Raw genomic sequence first — 27,989 nt, 5'->3', positions numbered from 1 at the left:
CTGCTTCCACTTAGCAATGCGCACTTAAAGTTCCTCCATGCCTTGTCATGGCTTGATAACTCAGGTCTAGTTATTGCTGAAGAACAACTTTCCATCGTACGGATGGAGCCTGTGTGTTTATCCACACCTATTGCAGGCCATCTCGGTTGCTTCCAATTTGGGGCAATTAGGAATGAAGCTGCTATAAACATCCATGTGTAGGTTTTTCTCCAGACATAAGTTTTCAGCCTGGTGGGTAAGTGCCTGCGAGTGGTTGCTGGCTCGTATGGTAAGCTGAAAGCTTTGTGAGAAACTGCCAAGCCTCCTTCTAAAGAGGCTGCCCCATTCACAATGTGAAGGGCAACTGAGTGTCTTTTCATATGCTGATTTGCCTGCACTGCATCTTTTTTGAGAGGTCTGTTCATCTCTTGCCCATTTTTAAATTTGTTTGAGTTTTATGAGGTCTTTGCATATTTTGGATACAAGTCCTTTGTTAGGTATGTGTCTTGCAAATATTTTCCTTCACTCTGTGGCTTGCATTTTCATTCCCTTACCAGTGTCTTTGGCAGAGCTGAAGTTTTTCATGTGAATGAAATCCAACTTATCAGGGTTTTCTATCATGGATCATGGTTTTGAAGTTGAATCTAAGAAGTCATCAGCAAACCCAAGCTCCTCCAGATTTTCCCCTCTTACCTTCCAGGAGTTTCATAGTTTTGTGTTTTACATTTCAGTTTATGCTCCATTTTGAGTTGGTTTTTGTGAAAGGTGTACAGTCTGTGTCTGTAGATTCGGGTTTACTCCCATTGAGCCCGTTTGTTGAAAGGGCTCCCCCTTCTCCCCCAGGTGCCTGGGTCTCTTTGTCTGTTGGTCTGTCTGGCTGTTCCTTCGCCAGCACCTCGCTGCCCTGCACCCTGTGCCGGGTCTGCAGTGCACATCCCCCAACCCTGTTTTCAGTACAGTCCTGGCTGTTCTTAGTCTTTTGCCTTCCATGGAAACGGGAGTACAGCTTTGTCAGTATTCCCAAAGTAACCTGCTGGGGTTTGGGCTGGGGTGGCACTAAACCTATAGGTCAAGTTGGACAGAACTGACATCTTAGCCATAGTCGGTTTTCCTATCCGTGAACATGGACTAGCCCTCCGTTACTTTTATCTTCTTTGATTTCTTTCAGCTTACACCTTTAAAAAACATCCTGTGGGGCGGGCCACAGTGGCTCAGTGGCAGAGTTCTAGCCTGCCATGCCGGAGACCCGGTGTCTGCCTATGTGAAAACAAGCCCCCCCCCACACACACACACAAACATCCTTTGCTGTCATTTTAGATGAGTTTAGGGAAGAGATAAAATTAGATGGTGGTTCAATCCATCTTAACCCAGAGGCCAATTGAGGCAACATTTTCAAGAAGTTTGGTCATGGAGGGAAGTGCACAGAAAATCTGAATGGTAAATAGTAGGTGGGCGTGAAGAGGAAATTTTTCCTAGATGGAATAGATATGAGCATATTTACAAAGAATATTTTTGGGAAAGAGGGAGCTAATGAATAGACTGGAATTTCTCAACCATATTTTGGACCAGATAATTCCTGGTGGGGGCGGCTAACCTGTGCCTAGCAGGGGGTTAGCAGCATCCCTGGCTTTAGCCACTAGATGCCAGTGGTGACTGCCAAATTGTCCCTGGGGGGCAGAGCTGCCTCCACGGAGAGCCACTGCTCTAGGCAGAAAGAAAGTTAAGGGGCTTCTCAGGCAAACACTATGTGTGCGTTTTGTTTAGATCCTGATTTGAATAAACCCACCATGAAAAGGACATTTATGAGCAACCAGGAGATGTGGGCACCACTGGACGCTGGAGCCGGTCTTTGTTCGTGCAGCAGTGGCCCGGCGGCTGTCCCCCAGCCAGGTTTACAGAAGCTTATCCGGCAAGAGGGAGCAGTGAGAGAAGGAAGAGCTGGCCAGAGCCTGACAGGGGCTGCCAGGGAGGGCTGGACAGGGCAGGCGCTGGTGTGGACAGAGCTCAGCCCCTCCTGTGGAGGGAGAGAGGGTTGTGAGGGTGCGGGTGTTAGGGATGCGTCTGTGCAGGTGTGTGGGTGTGCATCTGTGCAGGTGCGCGGGTGTGCTGGGAGGGGTGGCTGGAAGCACTCCCCAGCCTGGGGAGAGCGGGCAGTCCACCCGAGAAGGGAAGGTCTCTGCCTGTGGCCACGCAGAGGCCCGGATGGGTGAGCTCAGGTGGCGCCGGCTGTGCGTCCCCACCACGTGTGCTCTCTGCCGCTGGGCCAGCTGTGTTACAAACGCGACAGGCAGGGACCGGCGGCGGGCAGGGGGCGGGGGTGGCGGCCGGTCTGCAGCCAGGGGCCCCATCCACTGCCCACACCTCTGAGGGGGCCGTCTTTCCACACCAGGGCCTGTGGCGGGATCGCCAAAGCCTGCGACCTAATGGCTGAGGCCGGGCGGAGCCGCCAGGCCTCTGAACCGGCGTCGGTGGGAGGAGGGGTGGAGGGAGGGCAAGAGGCGCAGCTCTTGCGTCTGCTGAGCCGCCATCCTGCAAAGGGGACTGAAGAAGAGGTTGGGACGGACTTTCAGGAAGCCCTGAGACAAACAATAAGGATTTTTATTTTTATTTTTTACAGCTTTATCTCCCTGGGCAGGAATCCGCACGCACGGTCCAAATGAGGTGGGCAGCCTTGGCCGTGGGCCTGGACTGTCTGCTCTCACCTCTCCCTGGCCTGGCGCAGTCACTCTCACCTTCCGAACTGCAACCTGGTTACCCGTAAGCCGGGGCCACGGCCAGCTTTTCTCCAGGGAAGGGCCATGCATGAGGGGAGGTTGGCAGCTGAGACTGCTGGTCATTTGTGGGTCTGCCTGCCCACGCACTCAGGGCCTTGGGGACACCGGACAAAGGGACCCACCTCCAAAGGCCCTAGGGCAGGGGTCTGGCCGCCTCCTCGGCGCCCCGGGCATTCCTGCACATGAGGCCGCCTGGTCCCAGCCCTGCCCCCGCCCCCCACGGCCCCCTCCCTGGGCCCCCAGTCTCCCTCTGCCTCTCCTCCAACGGCACTTCCTTTGCATGTAGGGCTCACCCCAAATGTAACTAATCACATCGGCCAAGACCCTTTAGTCCAAATCAGGTCACATTCCCAGGTTCCGGAGGCCAGGACGTGGCCGTGACTCTTGGGGGGCACAACTAGACCCACCACCTGTGCTCAGTCACAGATGCTTACAGGGCGTGTTGTGCGGCCAGACGCCGTTCCCAGTGCTGCATGAATCAGCCACACGTCCGCCCCCACGAGAGACAGGCGGGAGCCCGCGGCCACGTGGGTGCACAGCCGGGCAGGCCCAGCGAGCAAGACCGGGCGGGCCGCGGGCCGCCACCACAGCAGCTGTGCTTCCAGAAAGTGGTCTTATTCATCCATTTTTAAATACCAAAGGAGCACAGCTTCGAATGAGCGCATGCCGAATGCCAACAGCCAAAGCGGGTGAAGAGACGCATGTGTAAAACCCACCCTGCACCCTGAGACTGAAAGTCTAACTGCCTCCACCTGGCTCCAGGGTCTCGGTGTCCCCCCCACCTGGCTCCAGGGGTTCACTGTCTCCCTACCTGACTCCCAGAGGCTAAGTGTCCACACCCTGACCCTGAGGTGGTGAGTGTCCCCCCAGGGCTGAGTGTCCCCCACCTGCCATCCAGGGTCTGTTTCCATGCCCCCACACACTAGCTGGGGTCCTTTCGTCTGGTGGGATGGAATTGCTCCCTGGCACATGGGCCCCCGCAGGCCTGTGCAGGCCCACGTGTCCCCTGCTGTTGGTTGAGTGAAAGGGAGTCGGGGCCTCAGGAGCTAAAGTCCCAAGGATGAGCAGCCCCGAATTTCAGGATGGGGCCCAAATAACTGGGTGCCGTGAAAGCCACTGGGTCCCCAGAAAGGGGTGGGCCATGCCATGCCTGTGAATGGGGAATGGGGGTCCAGAGTATGTCATGGTGAGGGCACCTTCAGGGCAGGAGAGAAGCCGATGTTGGGGCGACCACTGGGCAGGTAGCATGTCCGAGGCTTTAGGCTCACCTGGTCAGCTCCAGTCCCTGCCCCTGGCCATGCTCCCATCACATCACCCCTGCCAGTTTCCGGAGAGTCCTGGATTCTGCAGCCTCTAGCTCCCCCCAACCCCGCCCCTGCCACTGGAAAACCACACTCAGGGATGGGGTGGGGGAGGGGTGGCAGCTCTGGGGTGTGGGACCCACCAGTGCTCGGGTCTGGTGGAGAGAGAAACAGGCTGCAGGGAAGTGGGGTCCCACAGGTTGGGGGGGGCGTCATTCCTTTCCCCATCGCCTCCTGTCCCCAGCCCTGCTCTGTGTGTGCAAGTGTGCCCATGCCAGCTCGTGTGAGTACATGCATGGGGGTGCACACTCCAAACCCACGTGGCTGAGCCCCTCCTTTCTCTCTGTCTTTCCTTGTCCAGGCATGTGGCCCAACTTCCCAGCTGGAAGGTGCCGAGATGCACACCCAGCTGTGTCCCATCCTGGCATGAGGGACCACTGCTGTCTGGGGACAGCCCCCCAGGCACCAGCAGCAGCCACACTTGTGGGGGGCCCTGTTTGTTCAAAGAGACTCAACAAAGAGGCACCAGCACCTGCCCCTCGCCGAGCCCTGGGGCCGCCCTGAGCCGTCCTAGACCGGCCAGCTGCCTGCCCCACCTGCACCCGCAGAGCCCGGGCCCTGGCCTGGAAGCCTGGGGGGTCTGCAGGAGGCTGGGTGGCAGGGTGCTTGTCCCCAGCTGGGCCCCCTGTTCCTGTTCCTGCCCACAGGGCCCCGCCCCAGCTCAGCCGCCCCCACCCCTCCAGGGGACTTGGACCCCCCACAGGGGCCATTCTATGAAGAGTCCTCAGCGATGCGGAGGGAAGAGCCCCTGCCGAGGCCGGGACGAGCGTGGCCGATGGCGGGGCAGCTGCAGTGAACACAGTGGGCAGCTGAACCGCACAGGCCTGGCCTTGGCCGGGTGACGGGGGTGGTTACCTGCCCTGCTTCCCCTCCCACTAGGGCGAGACCCCTTCCCCCTGCGCGCTGCAGCCCAGGCGCGCCGGCCCCAACACCACACACACACTGCGTGAGCAGCCAAGACTGTAATTTGCACAGCACGGCGCGTGCACCCTGAGACCAGCGCTGCAGCCAGTGGGTGGTGTCGGGGACATGGTGCACGGCCACTTGTGTTCATCCAGCCCCAGCCCGGCTGGGGGGGCCCGGCTTGGGGGCCCATGGTCGCTTTCAGCTCCCGACGTCCACTGCCCGCAGCCGAAGGGAGGGCAAGCAGCCCTGGCTCGGGCCCCGCGTCCTGGGTCACGGGGGGCAGGCAGGCGCCTCAGCCAGCGGGCGGGACATGCTCTGGATGGCCCACTGCAGGATGCCGTCAAAGGAGTGCTGGAGGGGTGGGGGGCAGCTCGAGAGGACCGCCAGGAGGGCAGGGTGCCCCCCACCCCATGCCAGCGACCCTGCCCTCCAAGGACACGGGGTCCCTGACCCTCTTGTCCAAAGTGACCCCGCGGCCACGCCAGCCAGAACAGGAGTCCTCATCCCAGCTCCACGTGGACCCCGAAACCCAAGCTCAGTCACCGCCCACTGCTGGGGCTCCCTGGGACCCCTCTGCGGCCTTTTCCTGGGGGCAGGGTCTGCTCGTTCCACATGCTGCTCAGGCAGGTGCCTCAAAGGAGGGGGCTTCAGGGAAAGGCCTAAGGCTCGGGCAGGTGGGGTGGCCAGCTCCAATGTGGGGCCCGTAAGTCTGTCCCCCACTTCCCCAGTCCGATTCGGGGATCCCCCATCCCTCCCAGAGCCAGGATACCCTCCTCCTGCAGCGTGGGTCGCCCCTCACCCGCCCAGGGCCCTGCAGCCCCTCAGGCCCGGGCCCCATCTGCTGTGCAGAGCCCACCACCGGGGTTAGGGCCCCAGCTCTGCACCATCATATACCAGAGAGGACACCAAGGTTTGGGGGTGGCTGGGGAAGTACTACCTCCCGTCAAGATAAGCCGGGGCCCCCTCAAAGGCCCGTTTCCTTCCCCGGGACTCTCACTCCTCCTCCCCAAGTGGAGAGGCCCGAGTCGGGGGGCTGAGCAGGAGGTCCCTAAGGGCAGAGGTCCTGAGACCCCAGCCGGGAAAGAGTGCCTCCTCCAAGGCAGGCCAGCTCTGGGTGCTGGAGCTGAGGGCCGGGGAGCCCCCAGGTCCTGGGACTGTGGGTCCGGCCCAGGCTCAGGGGCTCAGCCACCCACCTGCTCACCCATGTGGCAGCACTCAGGGCTCCCTGGGGTACCAGGTAGGGTGCCAGTGGGAGGTCCCAGCACCATCCTGGAGCAGGGGCACCTGGGGCTGCCAGGCTTGAAGCACCCAGAGTAGGGGAGCTGGGTGCGGGCCACCTGGGGTGGGGTGGGCAGGTGTGCACAGGCCAGGTAGTATGGTACCTCACTCAAGAGCGTCTCCAGGTCATCCCTGGGCAGAATGGACTCGTGACCAGCAGTGTCGCCCCCGACCTGGAAGTAAGAGGGGCACCGGGTCAACCCAACTCCCACCACCCAGCTGGGGGCAGCGGCAGTAAGCAGGACCCCCTGCAACAGCAACCAAGGGCCGTGGGGGCTTGGCAGACGCTCCCCCGGGGAGTAATGACATCCAGCTCTCCCAGGGCCTCGGCGGAGCTCTGGGTTGCTTCTCCCAGAAGCTGGCCCCCCAAGGGTGCTCCAAGGAGGGGTCCTTCCTTGGGCGGGGAACTGTGGCTGGGGAGAGGTGGGGGGCTCAGGCCAGCCTTTTGCCATCTGGGGTGCAAGGCCGAAGGCCCCCCGGGGTAGGGCTGTCTTGGGGCTGCTTGAAGCAGGTGAATCCACAGGACAGTAAAGAAAGAGGCCTCTGGTGTGCAGAGAGGGAACCCAGATAATCAGTGAGGAAGGAGCAGCCTGGAAGGCTTCTTGGAGGAGGGGGCGCCGAGTGGACTTGGTGGATGACAGCAGGAATGGCCTCTCGTGGGACTGCCCAGTGGGTGAGGCCTGGGCCCCTGCTCCTCCCCCAGGCGGGCACTCTAGCCCTGTGCCTGTTAAGGAACACTGGAACTGAGCGCTACACTCCAGGTCCCCAAAGATTTGGAGGGGACAAGGACATGGTCGGGGAGGCCACTCTGGGAGGCTTGGGGAGTGGGCTATCTCCGGAGGCTCCTGTCCAGCATGGCCCACCCACACCCCCCAGGGTGTCACGTCCAGCTCTGGGACCAGCCTGACTCCATGCGGGCAGCTGGCCTTGGCCCCTGCCGCCTCTCCCTGTCCTCATCTGACAAGTGGGCACTGCGAGCACAGAAGGAGCTCCCTGCTGGGACCTCGTGGGTCCTCAGATGCAGAGTGGGGTGGGGAAGGCATGGCCCCGCGGCTGCTGGGGTGTGGGTGAGACTACATGGGAGGGTGCCGCACTCGGTGGCTTCCCTCGGGTCAGCCTGGGGCCTCCTTGCCGTCCCCTCACCCAAGGGACTCGGCACTGCACAGACCCTCTAACTTGTGAGTCTTCCTGGCACCAGCAGTTTCAGAGCTGGTATCACTGCAGATGGATTTCCTTTTTAAAAAGATGTAAATTATGAAAAGCCCTAACTTACAGAACATTTTAAAGATGGTGAACTCGTGGCCACCACAAGGGGCACCGGGTGAGGCAGGCACCCCTGGAGCCCCCAAACACACTCCCATTCCACTCGCCCCGCCGCCTCTGCCAAGCACCCTCAGGGCCGACGCTAAGCCCACCCCACGGAACCCGCACCCCGACGGTGCGGCGCTGACCTTGGCGGGCCCCGGGGCCGGCCGTGCGGGGCTGGGGGCAGGCGCCCCCTCCTCGGGGTTGGGCGCCGCGTCTCCGGAGCAGGCCTTGCAGCGCAGGGCGGCCCTGCGCACAGGGGGAGGCGGCGGTCGTGCGCGGGTCGGGGTTGCGCCCGGGGACGCCCCGTTGCGGGTGGGGGGGAGGGGCGACCGCCCCCCGCTGCGCTGTCTCCCGCAGGCCCAGCCCCTCCGCGCCCGCTGCAGACCCCGAGCCCTCACCCGGGCCGCGCGGCAACGCCGGGGAAGTGGCAGCGCCAGTGGAAGGCGGCGGCGCAGTGTGCGCACCTCAGCGTGTCCGCGCCGTCCCCGCACACGCCGCAGCGCGCGCCCGCCACCGGGCCCTGCCAGGGCGGGACGGCGTGCTCGTGACCCTGCCGCCCCGAGGGCCCTGCGCCCCGGCGTGGGGGGAAGGAGGGAGGCGAGGGCCGAGGTGGGCAGGGCCCCGGAGGCGTCCCAGCACCCTCCAGCTGCAGGGCAGAGAAACCACGAGCCCCTCCTCAGGCCTGGACAGGGGTCCCTGGCAAGACCTGCCCCAGAGAGGGCAGCTGGGCTGGGGGGGTGGGGTGGCAAGAGGCCCCTTTTGTTGTCCCGCCTCTGTGGCTGGGGGAGGGAGGCAGTGACCGGGATGCTGCTGACGGATTCCCCCTAGAATCCCCAGCCCCCTCCTTCTCAGCACCCAGCCACGCTCTGCCTCACGTGGATTCACGTCCCCCACTCAGCCCATCCTGCTCCGCCTCAGAGAGGCCTCCTCTGCCCCCCATCTTATCCAGACCCCATCATTCCAGGTACAGGGGTCTGCTGGCTTCTCTCCCTGGGCCAACCCTGGCCCTGATGACCATCAGTCCCCCCCACCCCCTCCAGCCCCCAGCCTCTCACCGGCTGGCCCTCAGGGCCCACACACAAGAGGGGGCGCAGGGTGGTGGCCTCCAGCACAGGCAGGGGGCTGGCGGAAGGCGGGGCCAGCAGGTGCTTACAGGTGAGAGAGGTGTCCGTCCTGGCGGGGGGCTCCGGGGGCAGCCCCTGCTCCTCCTCCCCCACCATTCTCAGTCCCTGGAGGACCTGGGACACAGGGTCAGGGCTGGTAGGGCCCGGCAGGGTCTTCCCAGCACCCCCCGGGGACAGTGACACCGGATCCTGGCTGGACCCTGGCCCAGGTTGCTGGTGGGCTGCGAAGAGGCCAGGTCAGGGCTGGAAGGGGCTGGACTGGCTCCCGGCTCCGTGGCCCCCGGCGTGTGGCCTCCAGACCGCTTCACCACTGAAGAACGGGGGTGCCACATGGCCCTCGGGGGTCAGAGTAGACACTCACACCGGGATTATGTTGGAAAAAGTCGTGTGTGGTCCAGGGCGCTGGGCAATACCCGGACCCCACCCACCAGGGCCCCGGGAAGGCCGGCTGGGATGCGGTCACTCTCCGGAGGTCGAGCTCCTTGGGCTCGACTCGAGAGGGCTGACCAGGGCAGGCAGGGAGGCGAGGCCAGGGTCTTGGGCTGGGGCAGGCCAGAGGCCCCACTGCCTGCCTACCACGGGGTGGCCAGGAGGTCGGGCTCCCAGGGGACCCTGGTGGCCCAGCCTGGGAGTGGCCTGTGCGTACCGGGGCCATCACGTGTGGCTGCTGGGGCTGGGGCCGGTCAGCCTGGAGCAGGTCCCGCGGGGCTCCTCCCGGCAGGCAGCTGGGGCACCTCCAGGTCCCACTGCCCATGTCGGCACCGGTCAGAGGCGTGAGGGGACAAGGCAGGGGGGACGATGGATTCCCACACCCTCAGGGCCACACCTTCAAGCCCCCCTCTCCTTGTAGACGTGGGGAAACCGAGGCTTGGGCCAGCAGGGGCGGGCACAGTGGCAGCACCCGGGCTTCACTCAGCTCTGCAGGTCCCTGTCCCCTCGGGCCGGGGGTGGTCCAGCCAGCAAGGTCAGTGTTCCCTCAGACTGCGTCTCTGGAGAGCCTCAAGAAGTCCCCCTCACAGGATAGTCCCAGGGGTCACTGGCTTTTGGGGAGGGTCCCCCAAACGGGAGCATTTTGTATGCTGGGGGTCCCGGAGGGGACGGGGCCCAGCAGACTGGAAGAGGACAGAGACAAGAGGGACGCCAGCACCGACTGGGGTCTGAGAGGTGACCTGGCCAAGGGCCCTCACTTCGAAAAGGGGACACCGGGGGGCTCAGGGAGGGGCTGTGGGCTGGGTCCCTGGACTCCCAGTTCAGGGCTCTCTCCTGCGGGCTGTGGTGATCTGGGGAAGCTGGCCGGGGGGCCCAGGCTCAGGGAGGCAGAGGGGGCCCTGGGCTGAGGGGTTACTCCGTGGCCATCAGGCTCCTCCATCCCACCCTGGTGGCACTTTGGGATGGAGAGTCTGGGAGTCCGCCTGGGGCCTCTGTCCTGCTCTGCCTGCCTCAGTGGCCCTGCTGGCCAGGCGGGACAGGGAGGTGGGTGGGGAGGAGCAGGGGACACCCCAGGACCCAGCCCCACTGCCCCGTGTCCTGAGTCAGCCTCCTCCTGGGGACACTCTGTGGGCTCAGGGTGTCTTGGGACCCCTCCTTTGGGCCTGGGGAGCTGGGGTGGGGCGGGTGCAACCACTGGGGATAGGCGGGCTCACCTGGGGACGCCCGGAAGCGGCGGGGTCAGGCAGGCCAGGTGGAAGGCGCGAGGGCAGCCATCGCAGCAGATGAGCTCACCACCGTCCCGGCACACGGCGCACTCGTCCTCGTTCTTCTGGCGCAGCCACACACGTATGTCCTGACTCCCGGGCTGGGGTGTGCAGGAGGCTCCCCAACCTCCCCGCTGGGAGCACCACCCCCCGCAGGGGCTCTCACCTCTCCTCCCTATTCCCCATGCGGGGTTGGGGAGGTCCCTGAAATCCTGCTCTCACTGCCCACCCCCTGTCCTCCTGATGCCCCCCCCCCGGCCCTCCTGGATGTGCCCCGTGCTCCCAGCATGTCCTCAACTCCCTGGCTCAGCGCAGGGACCCCCGCAAGGGGCTTGCCCAGGGGCGCATGCAACCAGACGCTGTGACGGTTCCTGCCCGCACATTCTCCGACTTGTTTGAATTTTACAACAATTTTGCCAGAAATACAAAAGCCCCGTCTATCGGTCATCCTTATGAGTGGCAACTCAGGCCCCTTATTTAGTCGCCGGGTGCTGGGGACAAGGGCAGAGCCCCCGAGGGTGTGGGGATGGGGGGGCTCCCCCCGCGGTCTGATGCGTTACCTGGTGGGGCTGGAGCTCGCTGGGGGCCCCGGGCGCAGCGGGGACCCTGCCCTGCTGGCCAAGCCTCGGATCTGCCCCGCTCTGCCGGGGAGGAGGCGGGTCATCCACAGGGAAGGCAGCCTGGGGGGCACCTGGGGCCACACCTCCCAGGGCGGGGACGCTGCACTCACGGGGCCAGCGGCCAGCGTGCCCTTGGCTCGGAGCAGAGGCTTGAGGCCGCCCCCGCCGCGGGCTTTTGTCTTCGCCCCGCTGGGGTCTTCGAACCGGGTGGGCGTGTAAAACTCCCCCCCGACCTGGATGCACTTCTTGGAGCCACCTGGGGTGGGGGGGTGCCGAATGGTCCCAGCTCTCCCCTGCCCGCTGGGCCTCTGCCTTGTCCTAGGCCACGCCACGGCGGGCAGCCAGCTCCGCAAGCCCTGCTTGGCCGGGGACCCTGCCCGCCTCTCCAGCTTGCGGCTCCTCTGTCCCCCCCCGCCCCAACACACACACACCTGGCTAAGTCTGGGGCCGGGTGCTGGGCACACGGGGACCCTTGGGGGGCCACTGGTGGGGTGCATCAGCTCCCGGGCCGGCCAGCACAGAGCACATGCCGGGCAGGGGCTGCGGGTGAATGGGGACCCCCGGTGGCCACGCCAGGTGGAGGCTGGGGGACAGCGCTGGCCCGTGCGGGGGTGGCTGGGCGAGGGGACTGGGCCGTCCTCCTGGGCTGCAGCGGGGGGAGGTGGGAAGGGGAAGCCGTTCCCGCCCGTGTGGGTCCCCAGCACGTGCTCTGAGGCGGCCGGGAGCAGAGGCGCGCTGTCCTCCTGGAGCCGGGACCCCTCCTCGCGCATCTACCTGACTCAAACACCTGCTGGATGAGGATGCCCTCCACAGCCCCACAAGCTCCTGGGACGTCACCAGAGGACACGGCCACGGCCCTCTGCACAGAAGCAGACATGGTCTGAATCCCTGTTGAAAGGAGCACGGAGCTGGGGTCACCAGTTGTGAGAGCCTCTCTGCGCTGGGCAGGCGGAGGGGACTGCGTGGGAGAAGTGCCCGCTGGGGGGCCGCAGACCCCCGGCCCCTCCCCAGCACCCTAGCCCTGCCCTCGGGTGGACGGGGGCACAGCGGTGGTCTCTGGGCTCCGGCGCCTGGGGGTGGCCACCGAGGGACTCGCTGAGTTCACAGAGGAAGCAGGTCCGGCCGTCCCTGCAGGACAGGGCACTCGCATGGGCCGGGGTAAGTGGGAATGGCAAAGCGTGCTCCACGGGGCGGCTGCAGACCAGGGGGAGAAGGGCCCGTGGGGACCCTGTCGGTGGGGTTGTGGCTGGCAGATGCTGAGGCCCAGCTGGGCGTGGGCCCCTGGGATTGAGGGGTGGGCAGGGGTGGGAGACCATTCCTGGCCTTTCAGGGACACAGAGAGGAGCACGTGGGGGCAGAAGACGCTCATCTCCAGGAGCAGCTGGCGCAGGCTACATGCGGTAGGGTGGAGAGGAGGGTGGCAGGGGAAGAAGGTTCTAGAAGCAAAGGTGATGGGTGAGGTGGACAGCCAGGGAGCTGGGGGGGGCACACGGAGAGGAGGGCCCTACGATGTCCAGCTGGGGTCCCGGGAGGAGGGTCTCAGACGCCGGGTGCTGGGGCGAGCCCCGGTGGGGACACGGGTGCCGGGCAGGCTCACGTTTGGACCCAAGATGTCCCGGTGTTCCCAGGTCTGTTGAGTGGCCGAGGCCTCTGGGCCCAGGTCCCGGGGGAGGCCCTCGGTGGGCAGCCATCGCCCGGCCCCCACCCGATCCCACGGAGACCCGCTCACCGTTCCCGAGCGGGAGGCACTGCGGCTCGGTGACGCCCTCCAGCTTCTTGGGCGTCCTGGGCTTCGGGTGGGAGCCTGGAGGGGCGGGAGCTGGAGGCAGTGGGCCCTCCCCCGGGGGCGGGTGCTGGGGCCGGGGGGGCGCAGGGATGGGGTGGGCTCGGGAGACCTGCTCCCCGTGACGCGCTGGTGGCCCCTGCGCTGTGCCAGGCTCGGTTTCCTCACCCGTGAAGTGGAAATAAAACCCACCTGCCCACTTTCTGGGACCCTGGGGAGCTCAGCGACCCGGTAGGAGGGAGGGAGGCAGGAGGCTCGCCCACTACAGGGGGAAACTGAGGCAGCAGCAGTGAGGCTGGGGTCGGTCCGGGGACATCGGGGAGAGGCCGTGGGGCTCCCGGGGGGAGGCCGGCAGGGGCTTCCTTCTCAGTACCTGGGCTGGCGCTGGCCCTTGGGCTCGAGGCTGCTGGTGGGGCAGCCCGCAGCTCCTCTGGAACCTTCCTCTTGGTTGGGGGCTTCGGGGGTGGAGCGGGGGCCTTGGGGCCACTGGGAAGCTTTCTCCCCTTCCGGGGCTGGCTGAGGTCCAGGTCTGCAGGGTGGGGGATGGCCTCAGAGCCCAGGGCAGTCAGCACGGACCCTAGCTAAGGGTGGGGGGCCCCTGGGGGCCGGACAGGTCCCGGGTGGTCATCCAGGGTCCCCCCAACCTCACATGCACTCCTCTCCCTTCCTCCAGTCCAGGAGGGCTGTGCCGGCCCGGACCCCCACCCCGCCCGGGCGCCTCTGCCCCAGCCCACCCTTGGGGAAGCTGTCTAGAAGCGGCTGCAGCCGCACGTAGCTCTCCAGGTTGTAGTCCTTGAAGAGGATCCTCCAGAAGTCCAGGATGGTGGCTGTGTCCTGGGTCAGGAGCCAGGAGAGGAGAGCGTGGACGGCCTGGGGACAGCCCTCGGTGTCCTTCAGCCGCAGTGTCTCCTGCAGCCAGAGCAGGCGTCTGCTGCGGGGTGGCCCTGCCTTCTGCCCTGACCGCCCCCACCCTCCGACGGGGGCGCCGGACCCCCACCCTGAGAGGCGGAGGGAGACCCGGGCAGCCCTGTGGCCCCCCCACGGCCGGCGCGTGGTGTGGGGGGCGGGGGCGGGGCGCTGCCCACCTGGAACTTGTCCTCGGGGACCACGTCGTGGTCGGCCAGCGCGTGCAGCAGCGGGAAGGCGCGGTCCACTGCCACCGCGATGTCCGTGCGGTGTCGCCGCAGGAGCCCGCGCAGCGCCGCGTCCCCGCCCGCCATCCTGAAGCCGCGCGGGGGCCCCGGCGCTGGGGTCGCGGCGGGCCGGGGAGACGGGCCCCTGCCCCAGCCCTGCCCCTGCGCGGCGGAACCTGCGGGGGGCGCCTCGCGGGGACGCAGCCGGCCCTCCCGCGCCCCGAGCCCGCACCGCTGTTATACCCGCCCGGGAGCCAATGGGGGCCTCCCCGCGGCGTCTGGAGGGGGCGGAGGAGACGCCTCCCCCTAAGTGAGTTAGAGAATCCCCCCCCCAACCTTCCCTTGGTGCTGAAACTTCTGGAAAGCTTCCTGGCCTTTTTCCCTCCCAGGCCCGCTGCTGCTGGGCCTGCCCCACCCCCCCCAGGCTTCTCACCTCCCACAGGGGGCCCTGGTCTGGCCCCCTCCCTTCTGCTGTTTGAATCGGGGAAAGCCAGAAGGCAGGGGTTTCGCCCAGGCCAAGGCCTGGGCTCTGCAGGGGGACCTTGCCATCCCCACCCCCACCCCACCCCCACCCTAAGCTGCAGCCCCTCCAGGGGGTGGGACCCAAAAGCTCTGTGGGGGCTGGATGGGGGCAGGGGCCTGGGATGGGGCTGGAATCTCTGTCAGGGTCCCCCCAGGGCTGGAGGAGCGACAGGGAGGGTGCTGGCTGATGGGGGGGCGGGTCCTGCCACTGGCCTCAGGGCTTATGCTGGGTGCAGAGCTGGCCCTGCGCTCGCAGGCTGAGTGCTGCTGGCCCCTCTGGCCTCCCTGCCCTCTTCTTTAAAATGAGCACACTCGACAGGAGGTTCCCGGCTGCGGTCCACCCCTGCTCCAGCAAGCTGATAAAGAAAGTGCCGGAAGGCCAGTGACCCCACGATGGACATGAGTCCAGTAGAGGCCACAGGAGACCTTGACCTTGGCTGGCTTCCAGCCCCCAAGGGGAGCCAGCATGAAGGCCAGAGGCTGAGGGATGGTGGATCTGCAAGGGGGAGAAGCTTCCAGAAGGGTGGGGAAGGTCTCCTGGAGGGAGGTGTCAGAGGGGCGAGAAAGAGCCTCAGGCCAGGCGTGAGCGTGCAGCGGCCCTAGTGTCCGGGCTGGGTTCAAGCCCAGCAGCCCCAAAGCCCCAGGCCTCTCGGGGGAAAGTGACCTGGACAGGGTGTGTTAGAAGGACCCTCCTGGACCCTCGTGGGCTGGGGCTGTGGAGTGGACGCATGGCCCCGGTGGGAGGACCCTGCACCGGGCCTCTCGGGGCAGTGTGGGGGAGTCTGGGGGCCGGTTGGGGGGACAGCGAGGAGTGATGCTAGAACTTCTCACCTTGTGGCATTTTACACTGAAATGGGGAGTTCACGGTGCAGAACCGTGAGGGTGCTTCCTCCCGACACAGGGAGCCCTGCCTCAGTTTCCCCTTTTGCCTCCAGGCCCAGGGCCCTGCCCAAGGGTTCAGTTCCAGCCATGCTGAGATTGAATTGTCCGGGATTGTCCAGGGTGGGCGCTTGGGGGTGTTTAGAAATGAGCATGGGGGTGGGGGTGGACAGAGGTGGGGGCAGAGGTAGATGGAGGCTGGGGAAGCCACAGGGGTGCCATGGGGTGGGCGCCGTCTCACAGAGCCCTGGACCTGGGAAATTAGAACCCGCTAAGCAAAATCAGAGCCTCCACTTCCTGCTTTTAAAAGCCCTGGAATTGAGGCAGGCGTACCTGCGGCCTCTCCCTTCCTGGGTGCAGGTCAGCAAAGAGACTGCTGTAGAACTGGGGACTTTCCGCCATGTCCTGGGGCTTTCCGCCCTTTGCAGCCCCCAGCAGGTAGCCGGGGCAGCCCAGGACAAGCAGGGACGGCCGCAGTGACCCAAGAAGGAGGGGTGCGGCCCTGGGGCGCTGCTGCTGCCACCAGCGATCAGAGCTGTACTGGGGCTGAGCCCCTAGTCCCTGCTGGCCCTGCTGCCCAGTGGCTCTGGGGGCGCAGCAGGCTCCCCTTCTCAGCCCCGCGTCCTCACCTGCATGGGGTCAGCCTACTCAGCTGGGTCACGTAATATCAGCTGCACCTGCCTCTCATGCACCAGGTCCTGTTCTCAGTCTCCAAAACTGTCCACGTGGTTATTAGACAAGGAGACCCAGCGCAGAGAGGTTGAGGCACGTGAGCAGGGTCACACAGCCCAGACGCGGCAGCACCGGCGTGTGCACGCTGACCGGCCGTCTGGCTCCGGTCCACACTCGGGGTCTGTTGGGGCCCTTCTGGGTGCCCAGGCCACGCCAGGCATCAGCCCCCACAGAGGGGACACATTTTGTACCTGGTGTATCATCGGGGGCTGTGAGGTCCCAACAGCAGGGCAGGGCGGGACAGGACGGGGCCTGGAAGCCTCACCCCTGGCCCAAGAGAGGCTCTGGTCTGGTGATTGGCTGGAGGCGCCCAGGCAGGGGGACCCAGGGACCCCTGGGTGGGGCGGGAGAGGCCTATGGTGAGGGGGAGGGGCGGGTCTCCTGGTGACACATTGCTGGGGGCCCCTGGCCTCAGTTTCCCCGTGGGTAATAGGAGGAAGTGGCTTCTCCTGTTGAGGGAGGGCAGTCTCTCATCCCAGTCTCCGAATTGGGGTGGGAGCTCCAAGCCCCAACCCAGAGAGCTCGGGGCGGCCCCCTGCCTGCCCTCCCCCTTCTCGCTCACTCCCTGAGAGCTGCCTGGGCCGGGCTGCCCCAGCCTGCCTCTGGTCCCTACTGGGGTCCCACAGCAGGGTGTCTGAATCTTGGGGTCCCATGGCGGGGTGTCTGAGTCTTGGGGTCCCACGGCGGGGTGTCTGAGTCTTGGGGTCCCGCAGCAGGGTGTCTGAGTCTTGGGGTCCCACGGCGGGGTGTCTGAATCTTGGGGTCCCACAGCAGGGTGTCTGAGTCTTGGGGTCCCACGGCGGGGTGTCTGAGTCTTGGGGTCCCACGGCGGGGTGTCTGAGTCTTGGGGTCCCGCAGCAGGGTGTCTGAGTCTTGGGGTCCCACAGTGAGGTGTCCGAGCCCACGGTTTTGAGGGGCACCTCCCTGGCGCCCTTCTGTCCCCTCGCTTCCTGGAAGCGCCCTGTGCTCTGCAGGCCCCATCCTGGGAGCCCCCACAAATGCCTCTCCCCCAAGCTCTGGGCAGCGTCGGCAGGTTATTTTTCCTTCTTACAGAACCGACCACCTGCCTTTGAGTCTGGCTCCCAGACCGTGGCGGGTGTCACTTGGCTGGGAAGCCCCGGAGAACCCGGCCACACCCCTGTGCCTCGGGGGCCCTGCAGTCCCCATGAGTCCCCTGTGGCCCCCCGGAGGCAGGGCGTCTGGCTCCCTGACTCCCTCCATGTGCCCACTCACATCTGAGCCCGTGCCTGGCCTCCGCCCCTCCCTCCCCGGGCCTCAGGGGAGGGCTCTGTCCCGGGGGGAGACCATCCCCCAGAGGGCAGGTGAGGCCTGCATCTCAGGTGTGGATGGTCCAGCTGGGAGGAGCCGGCAGGGACGACAGACGCCAGCTGTCAAAGCAGGGACAGATGGACGTATCTCATTTACCGTGCTTACTCATGGGCTGAAATGATCATCGTTTGGATATGTTGGGCTAACTAAAAGATATTTTACAGTGCAGTTCTGCTGTTTCATTTTGCTTTTTAAAACCGACTGCTGGAGCAGTGCAGCTTACATTTGTGGCTCACGTGACATCCTTATCCGCCAGCTTGGCCTGAGCCTTGGGCTTCTCTGGCTCCGGGCAGTGACCTTCCTAGAAGGCCCCACTGGGCTTGCAGGAGGTTGGAATTCACTAGAAAAATTCAGTCACCTGGCTTTTTTTTTTTTTTTTCTGCTTTTAACAATACTTTTTAAAAATTAAACTTTATGTTGAGATCATTGTAGGAGTACGGGCAGTTATAAGAAATGAGAACCGGCTTTCCCTGATGAAAGTGTTGGTGAGTGAAACTGACACAACACCCACGGGTCGCTGGCATCGGCAGAGTCGGGGTGGGGACCAGCTCCGTCCACAGGCCCCCTGCGCCCCCCAGCCCCAGGCAAGTGCTAATCCACGCCCCGTGGGATTATTACATGAGTGGAATCCCGCAGTACGCAGCCCCGTGGGATCTGCTCTTCGCTCTGCTTAGTTGTGAGTGAGCTGGAGATACTTCCCGGGTACAGCGGGTCTCGAGTTCGTTCCTGTTGAACGCCGAATGGTTTTCCTCAGTGCGCCTGTGCCCAGCTGTCCACCTGTTAAAGGACATTGGGTCATTTCCGGTGTGTCGGCTACTAAGGAGTGAGGCGTCTGTGAGCATTTGTTGTGGGCTCCCCTGTGGACGTCTCCCTTCCCCCGGGAGAGATGCGGGTGTGCACACGGTATGAGCTCTGCAGGGTGTGGCAGCTTCTCACGCTGGCCCCCGTTTGGTTTTCCTGGTGGCTGATGAGGCCGAGCTGCTCACGTGCGACCTGTTTGTTTTCTCATGTGGGTTTTGCACAATTAAAAAAATAAATCTAGTCCTTTGTCATTTTCCTATAGATTTGTAATATATTCTGGAAATGGATATTTGCCAGGTATATGTATTGGAATATTTTCTCCGGGTCTGGGGTCTGCTATTTCATTTCTAACATAGCCACAAGAAGTAGCGAGCCCACAAGCCAGTGACCTTTGGAAATGAAGAAGGAAAATGCCTCCCAGGGAGTTTCATTAAGGGAAGCCAGGAGAGAAAGCTAGCAGATGATGCTGTGTTTGCCACATGTCTTTCCAGCTGAGAGAGAAGCCCTGACCGTGTTCGCCATGTGCCTTCTCATTTGAGAGAGAAACCATGAACCTCATCGGCCTTCTTGAACCAAGGTATCTTTCCCTGGATGCCTTAGATTGGACATTTCTATAGACTTGTTTTAATTGGGACATTTTCTTGGCCTTAGAACTGTAAACTAGCAACTTATTAAATTCCCCTTTTAAAAGCCATTGCAGACTTTAAAAATCAAGGGGGTGACTTCCGGGCCAAGACGGCAGCTTAGCACTGTGCATGTTTTAGTTCATCCTCCAGAACAACTGCTAAATAACCAGAAACAGTACAGAACAGCTCCTGGGGCTGCGTCAGTGACTGGACACACTGCGTACCCCAGTCTGGACCAGCTGGACCGGCTGTGAGATCCCCAGAACCGCGGGTTCCACAAGTAGCCTCCCCCACAGATGCTTCCCAGAGGGGAAGGAAAGAGACTTTACCAGCAGCAGGGGCTGAGCCCAACCAAACGCCAATTGTGGAATTAATTCACAAATTCTGACTACTAAAAATAGACCACCAGCTCAGGTGAACCTGGTCAAAGCAGAGGTTGCTCATTTTTGCCCCAGCGCCCAGGGGGCAGGGTTGATGGAAAAAGAAAAAAAAAAAAATGGAAACAGAGGTTTTTGTGGCTGTGTTTCTACAAAGGCTTGACTGCCTTTGGATACAGCAGCAGGGCTCCTCAGGCTGCAACTGCCCCAGGCATAGGCAGAAAAAAGCTCTTTTGAGGGTTTGTCTAGAAACTGTGCCTTCCCCAGGGGAGGAGTGAAGTCCCACCCAGGTGGAATCCCTCCATCAAGGAATTCAGACACCAGGGTTTGGTAATTTGAAGCCATTAAAACCAGCCTACAACCTCTCCTCTGTCTCCACCATGCCCCCAGCAGGGAGAGTCTGTCAAAGTTAAAGGTACCGCTTTATCTTATGCGGGTGGGACCTGCAGTCAGACAGGCGCCACATACTGGGCAGGATAAGAAAAACAGAGTCCAGAGACTTCACAGGAAAGTCTTTCAACCTGCTGGGTCTCACCCTCAGGGAAAACCGACGCAGGTGACTCTTTCTTCCTGATAGGCCAGTTTGGTCTGGGAAAATCCAGCTGGGGTCTATAATATCTAAGTAGACCCTGCTAAGGGTTGGGGGGCAGGGGGGGAGGGGGGAAGGCACCACACAAGCAGGGCAAGAAACAAGAACTGAAAAATTCTTCTCTGTTAAACAAAACTTAAGCTAGAGGTCCAGAAAAAGCTGAACTGAATGTCAAAGAACAGACAGACAACAAATTCATCTAGCAAGAAAACCCTAGGTAAAAGAAGTGAAAGTGATCTCTAGAATAAACTAATTAAGGTAATTAAATGCCTAGACGCCAGCAAAAATTAACAAATCACACTAGGAAAATTGAAGATATGGCCCAGTCAAAGGAACAAACCAACAATTCAAATGAGATACAGGAGTTGAAACAATTAATTCAGAATATATATAAACAGACATGGAAAACATCATCAGAAACCAAATCAATGAATTGAGGGAGGATATAAAGAAGGCAAGGAATGAAAAAAAGAAGAAATCAAAAGTCTGAAAAAACAAAGCACAGAACTTATGAATGAAAGGCACAGTAGAAGAGATGAGAAAAAACAATGGAAATCTACAATGGTAGATTTCGAGAGGCAGAACATAGGATTAGTGAACTGGAGGATGAAACATCTGAAATATGACAAGAAAAAGAAAATATAGGGAAAAAATGGAAAAATATGAGCAGAGACTCAGGGAACTGGAAGACAATATGAAGCACACAAATATATGTGTTGTGGGTGTCCCAGAAGGAGAAGAGAAGAGAAAAGGAGGAGAAAAACTAATGGAGGAAATTATCACTGAAAATTTCCCAACTCTTATGAAAGACTTAAAATTACAGATCCAAGAAGTGCAGCGCACCCCAAAGAGAATAGACCCAAACAGACATTCTCCAAGACATTTACTAATCAGAATGTCAGAGGTCAAAGAGAAAGAGAGAATCTTGAAAGCAGCCAGAGAAAAGAAATCCATCACATACAAGGGAAGCCCAATAAGACTATGCATAGATTTCTCAGCAGAAACCATGGAGGCGAGAATACAGTGGGATGATGTATTTAAATTATTAAAAGAGAGAAACTGCCAACCGAGAATTCTATATCCAGCAAAATTGTCCTTCAAAAATGAGGGGGAAATTAAAACATTTTCAGACAAAAAAAATCACTGAGAGAATTTGTGACTAAGAGACCAGTTCTGCAAGAAATACTAAAGGAAATACTAGAGAGAGATACGGAAAGACAGAAGAGAGAGGTGTGGGGAAGAGTGTAGAAAGGAAGACTATGAGTAAAGGTAAAAAGAAGGAAAATTGGATATGACATATAAAATCCAAAAGGCAAAATTGTAGAAGAAAGTACTACCTGTGCAGTAATAACACTAAATGTTAATGGATTAAGCTCCCCAATCAAAAGACATAGACTGGCAGAATGTATTAAAAAACAAGACCTATGTGTATGCTGTCTCTACTCAAAGGGCATGAGGACAAGAACACAAACGGACATTTTCACACCAATGTTTATAGCAGCATTATTTACAATTACCAAGAGATGGAAACAGCCGAAATGTCCACCAATGGACAGGTGACTAAACAAACTGTGGCATATACATATGATGGAATATTATGCAGCTGTAAGACAGAATAAAGTGATGAAGTATGCAATAACATGGATGGAACTTAAGGAAATTATGCTGAGTGAGATTAGCCAGAAACAAAAGGACAAATACTGTATGGTCTCACTAATATGAACTGACATTAGTGAATAAACTTGGAATATTTTGTTGGTAACAGAGACCATCAGGAGATAGAAATAGGGTAAGATATTGGGTAATTGGAGCTGAAGGGATACAGATTGTGCAACAGGACTGAATATAAAAACTCAGAAATGGACAGCACAATACTACCTAACTGTAATACAATTATGTTAAAACACTGAATGAAGCTGCATGTGAGAATGTTAGAGGGAGGAGGGCTGGGGACATAAATGAAATCAGAAAGAAAAATAGATGTCAAAGATTGAGATGGTATAATCTAGGAATGCCTAGAGTGTATAATAATAGTGATAAATGTACAAATTAAAAAAATGTTTTTGTATGAGAAAGAACAAAGAAATGTCATTACTGCAGTGTGCTGAAAATAGATGGTAATTAGTATTTTAAAATTTCAACTTATGTGTGAGACTAAAGAAAAAAATGTTTGTTTGGGACAGAATTTATATTTTGACTAGTTCATTTCCTAATATAACTTATGTAGATAGTTGGTTGAACAACATAAATACATGGAACCTTGGGTAGGACATGAGATTTTGTTGGTTTGTCCAGAGTGATGCCCCGATGAATCCCAGAGTGATTTGATCAATGAATGGAAAAGTATTTGCAAAGTCCCCTTCAGGGAATGATGAGAACGGGGGAAAATTCAACCTCCCCAAGTTGAATTCTTGATATTCTCACAAGCAGTGTAGACAACCAAAGCTATAGGCTGAGCCCCCAGTCTTGGGGTTTGTTCATATGAAACTTAACCCCACAAAGGATAGGTCAAGCCTACTTAAAATTAGGCCTAAGAGTCACCCCTAAGAGAACCTCTTTTCTTGCTCAGATGTGGCCTCTCTCTTCAGGCAACACAACAAGCAAACTCACCACTCTCCCCCTGTCTACGTGGGACATGACTCCCAGGGGTGTGGACATTCCTGGCAATGTGGAACAGAAATCCTAGAATGAGCTGGGACTCAGCATCAAGGGATTGAGAAAAACTCTACAATAAGGTGAGACCCAGTATCAAAGGATTGAGAAAACCTTCTCGACCAAAAGGGGGAAGAGTAAAATGAGACAAAGTGTCAATGGCTGAGAGATTCCCAACAGAGTTGAGAGGTTATCCTGGAGGTTATTCTTATGCATTAAGTAGATATCACCTTGTTATCCAAGATGTAATAGAGAGGCTGGAGGGAACTGCCTGAAAATGTGGAGCTGTGTTCCAGTAGCCATGTTTCTTGATGATGACTGAATAATGATACAGCTGTCACAATGTGACTGTGTGATTGTGAAAACCTTGTGTCTGATGTTCCTTTTAGCTACTATATCAACAGACGAGTAGAACATATGGAATAAAAATAAATAATAAGGGGAACAAATGTTAAAATAAATTTAGTTTGAAATGCTAAAAAAAACCCTGCCATTCCGTTTCTAGTATATTGCATTCTGGCAGCTAGCAAACTAGAACAAAAGCAAAGAAAGAAAAAAGCAACAATTTTCCAAGCACTCTTCAACAAGTAGTTTCAGAACAGATCCCAGAGTTTGTCATGGGCTCCCATTCCACCAGCTCAGATTTTTCCTTCCAGCTGTTCTGAAGCCTTGGAAGCTAGAATAAATATCCATATAGGGATTCAGCAACCATACTCGTCTGTTAAATCCCGTTTTCTCTGTTTTACCTCCTCCTTCTCTTATCCTTCTCCCAACAATATTAATTTTATTCACCACCACCACCCAGCAATATGAATATTATTTGACTTCCTCAGCCTATGGGGATTCTGAGACATTACGACCCATTGCTTATCTTGTTGTGGGTGTAAACCCAGGGAAGACAGTTGTCAGCTGAGCTGTTGACAGCCCAGCCGCTGGAGTCAGGGAACTCAGAAGATGTAGTTACAGAATTCACTCAGGAAGAGTGGGCCATGCTGGATACTTCCCAGAGAAAGTTGCTCAGAGATGTGATGCTGGAGAATATCAGTCATCTGCTCTCAGTGGGCAGGGAAAGTAGTGTTAAAAAACAAGAAATGTTTTCCATGCGTCATATCTGCGGGAAAAACATTTCTACCATCATGTCATTGAAGCAGGATTCTCACACTCATAAGAGTGGATGATACGTGGTGAATTGCCAGAAGATTGTACTCACAGTTCCGGCATGACTCAGCGTGTATTAATTCACAAGGGATGGAGCTCTATTTCAGCAATCTATTTGGAAAAGCCCTCAATGACTAATCATCTTTTTTTTTTTTTTTTTTGCATGGGCAGGCACTAGGATTCAAACCTGGGTCTCCAGCCTGGCAGGTGAGAATTCTGCTTGCTGAGCCACTGTGGCCCACCATTCGTCTTTTTTTCTTATTTTAACCAATCATCTTTTCATTACCAAAAGCATTTTCATATTAGAAGTAAGTCATATGAGTGTCATCTAATGGAGAAATCCTTTGTCCAAAACTCGAGTCGTACACATAACAATGGAACTCACATTGGAGAGAAACCCGGTGAATATCATCTGTGTGGGAAAGCCTTTACTAAATATTCTGAACTGAGACAACATGAGAGAACTCATACTGGAAAGAAAACATATGAATGTCATCGATGTGGGAAAGCCTTCAATGGACAATGTAATTGAACACCACAAGTACATGGAACCTTGAGTAGGGCATGAGGTTTGTCCAGTGTGATGCCTCAATAAATCTCAGAGTGAATTGAATGGTGAATAAAGTAGTTTCAAAGTCCCCTCGGAGGACTGGTGAAAAAGGGGGAAAATTCAATTTCCCCATTTGGAGAATTCCTGATATTCTTACAAGCAGTGGGGACAACCAAATCAATAGGCTGAGCCCTCAATCTTGGGGTTTGTTCATATGAAATTTATCCCTGCAATGGATAGGGTAAGCCTACTTAAAATTAGGCCTAAGAGTCACCCCCAGAGAATCTCTTTTGTTGCTCAGATGTGGCCTCTCTCTCTAAGCCATCTCAGCACATGAACTCACTGCCCTCCCCTCTACGTGGGACATGACTCCCAGGGGTGTAAACCTCCCTGGCAACGTGGGACAGAAATCCTAGAATGAGCTGGGACTCAGCATCAGGGGATCAGTGGAAGGGAGTGGTAAAGGATACAGGAAAAAAAAATAGGGGGAACAAAGGTTAAAATATATTGGGTAGATGGAAATACTACTGGTCAATGAGAGGGAAGGGTAAGGGAAATGGTATGTATAAGTATGTATGTTCATATGTTGAGAATGTTTATGTTTTTATGTTGCTTTGTCAATAAAAATATTAAAAAATAGTACAATAAAAAATATTCACAATACAAAATCAAACTCTCATCAAATAAGAATAAAGATGAGAAATATGTAGTACTCATATTTCAAAAAAAAAAGGAAGAATTAAAAAGATATGCTGTGTTTCTGGATTTGAATTCTTAATTGTATTTTTTAGTCAGTTTTCCTTAATTAATCTCTAAATTTAATATAATGTCAATTTTTTTTTTGGAGGGGAGAACTTGATTCTCATGTTCTTTGGGGAGATGTGTGAACAAGAAGGGACATTTTTGAAGACAGCCACGAACACCAGACACCTGAATGGACCCTACAGTGTGAGTGGGCGTGCCGCCGGTCCGGGACTCCACTGCAGAAATGCGTCCCTGGAGTGGAACGCAGAAGCCCAGAGAGGAGCCCTATTAGGAACTTAGGTGATAAACGAGTCATTTGCAATTTCTGGGAGAATCGATGGGTTATTCCATAAATAGTCTTGAGGCTAATCATGCCAAATATCCAAAAAGTATTTCATCTTGATTAAAGATATAAATGGGAAAAAACTAAATAAAATATGAGAAGCAAATGAAGATGGATTTTTATTTCATATTGGAGTAGAGAGGAACTTTTTAAAGTATGAACAAGAAGTGGAATCCTTAAAGGAAAAGATTAATAGATCTGATTTAATAATAATATAAAATGTTTGCATACAAGAATACCTTGAACACTGAAATGGATATACAAACTGAAGAAAATATTTGCTACATATAGAATGATCATATGAGAGCTAATATCTTTCATATGTAAAGAGAACTTTTAAAACAATAAAAAAAAATAAATAAAAGAGAGACAAATCCCTGAGGGTTATAAAACAAGGAAGAAGTACCCAGAGAAGGGAAACCCAATTTTCATGAAAGCTTTACTGCCCAGCTCAGCAGCGTCCAGGGCTGGCTTTGCCGTGTCTCCTTTGTACCTTTGGAATATAGACCTACGAAAAACGCCTTCGCACGGATGCTAAAATGGGTGTTTCATGAAGCCCAGTTTCATACGTAGTGTTTGTAAGTGTGCCCTCGAGAGGACTCTTTTCCGCTTACATAGGTTTGGGGACATGGTGGTTAAATAAATGAACTAGTTCTCAGACTTTGGGGCAGTGCTGGAAAGTACGGAACCCTGTCCTGTGTCACTGTGAAGCGCTGTCCTGTGTCACTGTGCAGGCCTGTCCTGTGTCACTGTGCAGCCCTGTCCCGTGTCACTGTGAAGCGCTGTCCTATGTCACTGTGCAGGCCTGTCCTGTGTCACTGTGCAGGCCTGTCCCGTGTCACTGTGCAGCCCTGTCCCGTGTCACTGTGCAGCCCTGCCCTATGGTCACTGTGCAGCCCTGTCCCGTGTCACTGTGCAGCCCTGTCCCGTGTCACTGTGTCTGCTCAGGGTGGGGACGTGTCCTTGGTCTTTCAGGAACTCCCCGGCAGCCTGGAGGACACGGCGGTGTGCGCTGCGGCCAGGAGAGGGGGGTGTTTGGACGTTTTTGGAGGCGGCACGGTGGCAGGGTCTCCGCCCTGGGTGAGCGTCAGCCTCTGGCTTGCCTGGCTTGGTCGTGGTCGGTGGTCCTGGCGGCCAGCTGAGCGGTGCCTTGTTCAACCGAGAGCACGGGGGCGGGGCTGGGGGAGCGGGGCGCCCGGACACGGGGGCGGGGCTGGGGGAGCGGGGCGGTCCGGACCCAGGCAGGTGGAAGGGACGGCTTGAGAAGGGGCTGGCGGCAGGGCTGAGTGGGGAGGATGGCCAGGTGACCACGCTCAGGTGCCAGCTGGGCCTCCCACCCCCTCCTTGTCCCTGTGGTGACCCTTCAGTCTGCGTGCTTGTTAGAAATCAAAACTGAACCAAATCAAAAGAAAAGAAAAGACCGAGGTAAATTTACTGCACACAGGGAAAAGCTCACTGTCATCTTCGAGTCTCTTCCCTCCACTTTCTTAAAAAATAAGCTTTTCACTTTAGAATAGTCTTATATTTACCGGAAAGTTGCAAAGGCAGTCGAGTTCCCCTCCCCTGTGTCCCCGCGGGTGACACCTGGCCACCGAGCATGCTAAATTGCAGCTGCAGCCCACACCCCGCCCTCCGCCCTTCCCCCCCCGGGACCCCAGCCAGGGTCCCCCACGCTGTGACGTGCTCCCCTCTCATGGGCTTCTCTTGGCTGGGACAGTTTCTCAGGCTATCCTTGCCCAGGTGACCCTGACAGTTGTGAGGGGCGCCAGTCAGGCGCCTCGGAGGAGGTCCCGTCGGGGACTTGCTGACTTGTCTCAGGGGGAGACCGAGGGTGTGGCTGGGAAGGCCAGCACGCCTCGCTGTGTGACTGGGGCCTTGACCACCGGCTGGGGCTCCTCCGTCAGGAGTGGTTTACACAGAGACGGGTTCCCTCTTTCTGTCCTGCACCTTTTGGAAGGAAGTCATCCCATGCAGCTGGCACTTAATGGGGGAGGGGACTTACGCTCCCCCTCCTGGGTGTTCCCCCCACTTTTGGCCAGCGTTCTAACAGCCCCCAACGCGACAGCCAACAGGCGCGGCGTCTCTGCACCTGAGGCCCGGGGCCCGGGAAGGGTTTAACACTATGCAGGAAGCAGGAGAGCAGAGGCCCCCGAGCCCCAAAGCCCGCCCCACCCCCATCCCCCAGCGTTGTGGGTGCTCAGGGATTCTAGGGATTCAACGAGGGGGGATGGGCTGTTACCAGGACAGTTTAAGGGGAGCAGGGCTGAGAGCAGTAAGTTCAGGCATTGACATCTGCCTAGTCCACACCACAGAGGGAAAAGGCGTCTGCGTAATGATTATGTAATCATGTGTTAATTCTTGATTTCTCGGTTACATTTATCTCTCTGTTCTAGTTTACTAGCTACTAGAATGCAGTGTTCCAGAAACAGAACAGCCTTTTTTTCTTACACGGGCAGGCACTGAATTGAACCCAGGGCTCTAGCATGGCAGGCGAGAACTCTGCCTGCTGAGCCACCATGGCCCGCCCAGAACAGAACAGCTTTTAACTGATAAAGTATCAGTGGCAGAGAGAGTTCAAATAGAGTCAAGAGGCTACTCTGGAGGTTGCTCTTACACAAGCTTCAGGTAGACCTTGCTACCTATCATAACCTGCCAACCCCCAACCAGGACCATTCCAGCCAATCCTAAAGAACACCTAGGGCAATATATAAGATTCCACAAGGGTTC

At 57.7% G+C, this 27,989-nt stretch overlaps 1 protein-coding gene across 1 annotated transcript; it reads right to left on the bottom strand.

Annotated features, from left to right (window-relative positions):
* Window positions 1-5,290: 5,290 nt before the first annotated feature.
* AIRE (autoimmune regulator) lies at window positions 5,291-17,314 on the bottom strand. Its single transcript, XM_077117518.1, has 19 exons — window positions 17,182-17,314; window positions 16,656-17,075; window positions 16,108-16,302; window positions 15,695-15,990; window positions 14,875-15,019; window positions 13,913-14,136; window positions 13,562-13,736; window positions 13,201-13,356; window positions 12,774-12,848; window positions 11,819-11,932; window positions 11,155-11,300; window positions 10,985-11,065; window positions 10,374-10,489; window positions 9,377-9,476; window positions 8,662-8,844; window positions 8,005-8,126; window positions 7,750-7,852; window positions 6,403-6,471; window positions 5,291-5,371 (listed from the first exon to the last, which is right to left on the bottom strand). The coding sequence occupies exons 1-19, from the start codon at window positions 17,312-17,314 to the stop codon at window positions 5,291-5,293; spliced, it is 2,934 nt and encodes a 977-aa protein (XP_076973633.1).
* Window positions 17,315-27,989: the final 10,675 nt, after the last annotated feature.

Source organism: Tamandua tetradactyla, chromosome 10 (genome assembly GCF_023851605.1).
Source record: "Tamandua tetradactyla isolate mTamTet1 chromosome 10, mTamTet1.pri, whole genome shotgun sequence".
Lineage (NCBI taxonomy): Eukaryota > Metazoa > Chordata > Mammalia > Pilosa > Myrmecophagidae > Tamandua > Tamandua tetradactyla.
Note: the sequence above shows the minus strand (reverse complement) of the source record. Positions and strands in the feature narration are given on the sequence as shown.